Genomic DNA, 8,240 nt, shown 5'->3' on the forward strand with positions numbered 1-8,240 from the left:
TCTCAGCTGGTGTGTGAAAATCCTTCAGGTGTTCTAATGTCGTAGTTAAACATGATCTGAGCTGTGATAACTCACCAGTAGTGAGGGAGGAATAATCTACCTTACTTGGGAAAGTGTGAGCATGGACAGAAATGGCACACAGCTGACATGTAACTTGTCTCAGTTCTCGCTGACTTCTCCCTTCCTAGCCCCCTTTGATTAGCTCAGCAGTCAGAGAGCTATTTTCAAACAGTGAGGTATGTGATACATGTCAGATAATACTCTAACACCTTGATCCTCTAGACATGGTGTTTAGTATCATAGGAAGTTGCAGTAAAAGATGACAGAGGCTGAGGAGAAAGATCTGTCAATGAAATAACATTCCATAATCCAGAAAGTTGTCAGTTACTCAAATCAGGATAACCCAGAATGGGATTTTTGGGCTGGGGATTTTTTAATCCTTCAAATCAGAACAACAGATTTCCAGGTGATACAGAAACATGCCTTTACATCAATTTTTATGTATGGATATATTTCACATTTGCATGGCCCAGCTTCTTCAAAAGTGGACTTCTGGCCACTGCTGCGATAAGATCTGATGTATTTGTCAGTAACAAAAGGAGTGAGAATGTCCTGCCATTGCCAGGGCAACTTTCCTCTGCAGGCTGAATACAAAATAGCATCATTAGTCTTTCTTAGACTGTTATCTCTTCATTAACTGGTGAACATCTTTCTAGTAATTATCAATGACAGGACAAGCCCATTCCATATGGATGAAATCACCCAGACATCATTAGAACAACAGCAGGAACCAGCAGCACTCAACTGCAACAGTCACCCAGTGCAAGAGAACAGCAGTAGAGGTCCACGCTGGGCTAGGTGGTGCTGGTGAAACGCTGGAGTAGTTCTGCTGGTCTCCAAGACTTGCTTCTTTCTTTTCACTTCTCTTCATTGTAGGTGCATGAGTAGCACTCATTGCTAGGAACTGAACAGTTACTTTAGACCTTTGACTGCCCAACATCTGTTTTCACTTGAGAAAGCGTTTTACAAACTGGGAAAAACTCTTACCCCAGATTTACCCCATCAGCTGACTTGCTGGATGATTACCCAATTGTTGTGCTTACCATGATCAGTTTTCAGCAACAGAACATGAAGTGAGGATGCTAACCCCACAGTGTTTCTTAAGTGATAACTAAGCTTTACTCTCCTCCCAGCTCATGCCCTGCAGGCACCTGCGATGGATGCATTTTCTACTTTGTATGGGAAAGTGCAGAAGCTTGCCCCCTCTGCACAGAGCAAGACTACCATGAGATCGAGGGAGCCTGCAAAAAAGGATTTCAGGTACAGGACCCATGTTTCCAAATCAGATGAGTTCACTTTGGCACAACTCGGGATTCCGTTGAACTTCAGTGTGCAAGTTTATATCCAAGTGCAGATAGAGTTGGGAAATCTCAGGCTAGGGTCTGAGCTGGCTGGGTGGAAGCCTTATTAGTGAGGTGCTGCGTTGAGACTTGGGTTTTTTGGCCAATGCCAGTGTGGTTCCTGGAGAAGCACTGGCTTGCACTGACCAGCTATGTGGTAGGGATATGAACTTTGTATGCATTCATACTTGTAGGCACGTTATTTGGAACGGAGTTCCAAAAGACTTCAGTCCTTTAATAGCCATAAACATCAGGGGCAGGCTAGGAAAGGATTCAGAATTTCAATTCAGAGGTTAATCCTTCCTTGCTTACACATTTTTTTTGCTGCTGCCTTGTCTAATCAAATATTAGGAAGCCCTTTAACAGATTTAGAACTCTCCTCTTGATCAACAGTCCCAATGCAGGCAACAACACATTCACAGTTGCTGCCCAACCCATATTGTGCCATGTGAAGAGCAATTTGGAAGGGGCAATTCTTTTGCAATGCCTGAACCTGCAAGCACAATAGACAGCATGACTCAACCTGGAGTATGAAAACCTGAAGTGCATGTTTTGGTTTGCTGTCATTGAAAAGATGTCTAGTCTGTCTACCTCAAAACAGATTGTTTTCATCAACTGTAAGAGTTCTCTCTTTTCTTATAAGCCACTTAATTTTTGGTGCTTTCTGTTTTCTGTTTGAAAGGAAACCTTATATGTATGGAATGAGCCAAAGCACTGCATTAAAGGGGTTCCTTTGCCAGAAAAAAGGACCAACACTTGTGAAACAGTGGACTTTTGGCTAAAAGTTGGAGCTGGTGTTGGTGCTTTCACAGCCGTTCTGCTTATAGCCTTGACCTGCTATTTTTGGAAGAAGAACCAGAAGTAAGTACTTCAAATTGTGTTCCATATAAAAGTGAGCTAAAAGCTTGGCGTAGTGAACAGAAGGACACTTCTGTTCATGGATCTGACCATATGACAATGTTGATGAGAAATACTATGTTGTATCAGTCTGTTAATCCACCAAAATGAGATTTCTTCTGCCAACAATGGCTATCATAAATGCCAGTGGGACAAGTATAGGAAATCCACAATAATTTGTTATGGCATAATTTCATAGAATCATAGAATCTTTAAGGTTGGAATAGACCTCTAAGATCATCAAGTCCAACTGCCAGTCCAGTAGCACCATGTCAACTAAACTGTGTCCTGGAGTGCTACGTCTAACATGGTTTTTGAACACCTCCATGGATGGTGACTCCACAAGGTGACTTCTCAACAGGAACTGTCTTTTTGATCCCCAAGAGTTTGAATTTGACCTTAGGTCATGAAGCAATATAGTGCTCTCAAGGTCTGAAAACCAGAAAGAGATCTCTTCAGTCTAATTCGTCCCTTTCAGATGGTTTAAAATAGGGTTCTTGACAATGTGTTGCTTAGGTCCATGTGGCAGGACAAGTCTAGCATACACCCAAAAGATCCCTGCTTCTCAGACTGAACATTCTTTCTGTTCCTCATCTCCATTGTCCCCTGCTTCCCAAATCTCATGCCATAAACTTTCAAAACATGATTCCACCTTAATGGCATGTCCCCCCTCCCCATAACACATTCAGCTTCACCAAAACTGGACTCAACTAGCACAGTCCCTACCTCTTGCTGTATCCTACCACACACTGTTATGTATCTTTCCCCCATAGTCTCCTTGGACAGGGGTGTGATGCAGATCCTGATACAGGTGGAAGTCAGATCTGCTGTTGCCCCATCCTGCACACTGATCACAGTTCTACATGCAGGAAATATTCTCAACCTACTTGTGTTTTTTTTTGGAAAATATGGCTCTTTCGTAAGGATAGAGGGCTAATCTGGAGAGTAGGAACTCGATGTGTTGTTAATACTATTTTAGTTACATGTTTTTAATGATTTAAATTATGTAATCTCCAATAAATACCTCAGAAATAGCTGTGAGAAAGCACTACAGACAATTTAAATTACAAAAACCTTGAAAATGGGACATTTGTAAAAAAAAATATTCTATACCTGTCTGGCTTTATATCTTCAGGTTGGAGTATAAATATTCCAAATTAGTGATGACAGCTAACTCAAAAGAGTGTGAGCTGCCAGCTGCTGACAGCTGTGCTATAATGGAGGGAGAAGATAATGAAGAAGAAGTCGTATATTCAAATAAGCAGTCACTACTTGGGAAGCTCAAGTCCTTGGCAACGAAGGTGAGTAGTAATTACTACTATTAATACTAAAAAGAATGATTACCTTTATTACTGATGTAATGAGGCTGTGATGCTAATTGCTTTGTGCAGCCTCCCACGCACACATCACCTAGTCCGTAGTTTATCTGTTGAAATCCTCAGTATAGAGAATGGTAAGAAATGTTACAGGGTATTGAGCAAATGCTCCCTCTTCTGCAGAGAGCTTTCAATAGCATTTTTATTGTATGGGTGATGCCTAAAAAGAGCAGTTAATGGAGGCAGGAACCTCGCTTCCCGGATTCCTGCCAGACACCTCTACTGCTGAGGCAAACACAGCTATTACAGATACAGAAAATTAACACTGGGAATAGAGCCAACAGCTGGTTGCTTGCAGTTTAGCTGGGTGTGGTGGTTTGACCCTAGCTGGAGGCTAGGCGCCCACCAGTCGCTCTATCACTCCAGCTGCACAGGGGAGAAAATATATATTGAGAGGCTTAGGAGTTGAGATAAGTACAGGGAGACTTCATTCCAAAATCAGTGTCGTGGGCAAAACAGACTCAACAGAGAATAAAGAAAGAAAACTCTCTAATTTATGACACTGCCCTGCACACCCAGTGACACCAGAGTCCGGTAATGAGAAGTGTGACCAGATCTTAAAGCACCTCCCCTCACCCCTCCCTTCTTAGCAGGCTGAACTTCAGTCATGATTTCGCTCCCTTCTTCCCCCCATTGTGGCATGGGGAGGGGCAGGGACTGGAAGGATGAGTTGTTTTCCTTCTTAGCCAGGAGGGTAACACACACACATTCCTCACACCCTTCCTCTGTTCCACCATGGGGTCCCACCCAAGGGCCAGTCCTCCGTGAACTACTCCAACATGTGTCCTTTCCCACAGGGCTTCAGCTCTTCACCAACTACCCCAGTGTGGCTTCCTTCCATGGGGTGCCAACCTTCAGACCCAGACTGCTCCAGCCTTCTCCCCTACAGAGTTACAAGTGCCCCAGCAAACCTGCTCTGGCATGTGTCACTCTCTCCACAGGCTGCCAGGAGCTTGCTCCAATGTGGGCTTCCCATGGGGTTACAGCATCCTTCAGGTGTCTCTACCCGCTCTGACGTGGGGTCCTCCATGGGCTGTAGATGAGATCTCTGCTCCCCATCATCATCATCCATGGGCTGCAGGGGGACAGCCTGCTTCACCATGGTCTTCCCCAGGGGCTGTGGGGGAATCTCTCTCTCTCCAGCACCTGGAACGCCTCATTACCCACCCCCACCCCCGCTCCTTCTTCACTGACCTTGGTGCTTGCACAGTTTCTTAAATATTCTCACTCCCTTCTCTGGGGGCAAAAAGTGGCTGCTTGCGATTTTTCCTCCTAAATGTGATTCCCAGAGGTGCTGTGACCATCGCTGATGGGCTCAGCCTTGGTCAGCAACAACTCCAGCCTTGAGCTGCCTGGTGTTCGCTCTGTTGGGCCTGCAGAGAGCTTCTGGCTGCTTCTTGCAGAAGCCACCCCTGCAGCCCCCCTCTCCACCAGAACCCAGCCACGCAAAACTGCGACATTGGGCTGGCTTCATGGCTGACTGGGGAACCACAATTTTGAATACTGTAGGATTGAGTTGAAGAGGAGGCATCAGCCACAGCCTATTCCCCAGTACACCAGCCTTCTCCGTTTCAGTAGCCAGCAACTTGAAAAAGCATGTTTTCTGCAACACATGTGATGTGGGTTGTTGAATGTCTGACTTCATAGCCCAAAGATCTTTGATGTCCCTTGAATGGTTCTGAGAGAAGAAAAGGATGTGGCATGGTAGATCCTGCAAACACTTTGGTCTTTATTTCAAGTGCCTTGAAGTCAGTGGGGAGGGTAATATTGTCTTCAAGGGAGTCCAGATGGGGAATCTGTTATGATCAGCATAAAGATGGATGACATTTTCCCTTTCAGTTTTGCCTAAGAAAGTTGTTTCAAAGTAGGAAGGTTTCTTGAAAGATCATAATACTTTTTCCGAAGTCTCTGTCTTGCTTCTTATAGAAATGATATTTCAGCACATTGAATGTGAAGATTTTTCTTTTATTTCTTGTTTCCCTTTCTGTGATTGAGTTCAATGTAATTAAAAACTGTGTTCCTCCTTTCTTTCCCCTTGGTTTTCTCTTCTCTTTGGTGGGAACTTTTTTTTGGTTTTTTTTTTGTTTGGTTGGTTTGGGTTTTTGATTTTTTTTTTTTTTTTTTACTTTTTTGTTAGACTGCTGTCCTTTTTCCATGCTACCTGCTCCTTATATCTCCCTCTTAGGAGATGTTACCACTACACAGCTAATACGCGGTACTTGCCCTTGACCTCAGCCTGACTATTTGTCTTGTGAAATCAATATTGTTCCTTGTGGAAAGGGACATATATTCGTTACTAATTATTAATTCAATATTAAGAATATTAAAAATGTAAGTAAAATCAAATTGCCTAAAATTTTGTGGTTTTGGTAGAAAAAATGGAAGTCGATTCCTTGTTGAATCCTATAGGGATAAAATTTGAAATACTGATTTTTTTTGCCCATGGAATGGCTTGGCTGGCTCTGGCTGAGTGTAATGACCAGTGCTGCTGGTGAGGGTCATGTTTTGCTGCGTGCCTGATAACTGTAAAAGCTTTGGGAACTTCATTTGAGCATCAACGGCTGGCTCCTTCTTGATTAGAAGCACAGAGACAAGGGCATGGGGGAAGGGTTTCTTTTTTCTCTCCTTAAAGTAAGCTTTAATACTTCAGTATTCAAACCACTCAAATGTCTATTTGGACCCAAAAAGAGGGGCTTTTTAAATTCCTGTATCCATTCTAGCAGACACCCTGAGTATTCTCTCCTTTTTTTCTGTTGGATAATCATAGCTGGCAAACTCAACACCTCATTAGCTTACCGAAATCTGTGTCCTGTATCCCGGCAGATAACTGGAATTTAATATATCTTTCTCCAAAACAAATGTTATAGGCATCAGTTTTCATTTATGCAGAAGATGAAGAAATTCATCTCCTGCTGCATATGCATGTAAAATACAGAAAAAATATGTGGAGAAAACACAGGAGAAAAAGAGGAAAAATGTAAACGGAGAGATAAAGAAAAGCCTGAAATATCCTAACTATGTGTTCAGGCTTCAGGCAATGGCATTTCTATGAAGCAAAACATCTCATGAAGCTATTAGTGGTTTTGAGTACCCAAGGAATTCAGGGGCTGTAATACAGAAAGAAATGACTGTTATTTTAAAATGAGACTATAGAAGGTAAAGAATTACAAAACTGGCCAAGGCTGTCACCCAGCAAGTAAAACCAGAAGGGAAACTCAACCCTTCAGTCCTGATCTTTAAGATGGCAGACGATTTGTAGACTTGTCCTGTGGGGCTTCCAGAGGAACGTTTGTGATGGGAATGCAGGAGTGAGGAAGTGGTGTTCGCATTCACAGGCTTTGCTCCATTTTCTTTAACGTATGAAACACATTTATATGTAAATTTAACTATAGGTGTAGCTACTTTGCAATTCCCCTGCTTTGATTTCCTATCCTATGCTATGAATATGAAACACACACTTTCCCTGCACCCCCTAAAGCAAGTGCCACAAACCATATATATGGCAGAATTTTCATTCTTTTAGCAAATTTTAACAGAATCAGTATTTATTTTAATAAGAAAAGGTCAGGATATGCATTTAATGACTGTGGTGAAAATAAGTCGTCTTTGGGAAAGGCTACTATGGAGATATGAAGAGAAGAAATGTCTGTAGTAACAGTTGGAGTGAATTTGAGGAATCCAAATTGACGGGGACCTGTCTTTTCCATTGCAGGAAAAGGAAGATCATTTTGAATCCGTTCAGCTGAAATCTTCGAGATCCCAGAATATATGAAGAATTAATGCTGCCTTCAAAGAAACAAACCTAATTTCTATTTTTACAGGACCATATTTTAAACATATTCTGGCACACATTGTAGTGGTGATCTTGGTGAGAAATGCTTGGCCATTTAGGAGGAAAGAAGTCAGGAAGCAAACCAGAAAATTGGATTGCCTTACCATGTGATTGAGTACCTTGCCAAAAAAGAAAGCAGATGCTTGGATTCCATACTGGGAATGAAATTCAACTCAGGAAGAGATATACATACTGCAAATACTAATTTTTTTGCATTCACCTGGGCATCATTCAGGCATGCCATATGATTTATAGGTACCTTTGATTTCCTATCACTCCTTCTACTCATGCTCATAAAAAATGATTTTCAGAGAGGCCTGAAACCTCCTGCAAAGATTGTGTATTGTTCTTTGGCAGCGTAACTATGAGTCTCTCTTAAAATCAAAATTGTTAATGGTACTTGGAATGACCCTTGAGAGAGCTTTGAACTTTGGAAAATGCTTTTGATGCTAATGCTTTGAAGGGCTGGATGGTCGGTGTTGGCCTCTGATACAAGAAGCGTGGTGTTGCACCTGCAAACTGAACCCATTCTGATGCCTAAATTGGGGTGATCAGGGTTGGGATAAGACCTGGTGCTATGAAATTGAAATGTGTTAACTGCTGTTGTATGAACTGTAGGTTTGGGCCCATGAGTTAGCAGGCAGTAGCAAGCTCATCTCTATAAAGAGAAGGAAAGTGATACCTTCAAGTGCACGTTGCACTTGTTCCTCTCTGTGGAAGCTTTTGCTTTCAAGA

General features: G+C 42.4%; 1 protein-coding gene across 1 annotated transcript in view; it reads left to right on the top strand.

Moving 5' to 3' along the window:
- Window positions 1-7,445, top strand: part of ELAPOR2 (endosome-lysosome associated apoptosis and autophagy regulator family member 2) — a gene marked incomplete at both ends in the record, with an annotated part of 96,901 nt that extends 89,456 nt beyond the window's left edge. Inside the window, 4 exons of the mRNA XM_084279305.1 lie at window positions 1,194-1,320; window positions 2,083-2,261; window positions 3,433-3,598; window positions 7,386-7,445. Coding sequence (XP_084135431.1) covers window positions 1,194-1,320; window positions 2,083-2,261; window positions 3,433-3,598; window positions 7,386-7,445 — 532 coding nt within the window. The remainder of the gene's footprint in view (window positions 1-1,193; window positions 1,321-2,082; window positions 2,262-3,432; window positions 3,599-7,385) is intronic.
- Between the last annotated feature and the right edge of the window lie 795 nt (window positions 7,446-8,240).

This window comes from Gallinula chloropus (genome assembly GCF_964237585.1).
Source record: "Gallinula chloropus genome assembly, chromosome: 1".
NCBI lineage: Eukaryota > Metazoa > Chordata > Aves > Gruiformes > Rallidae > Gallinula > Gallinula chloropus.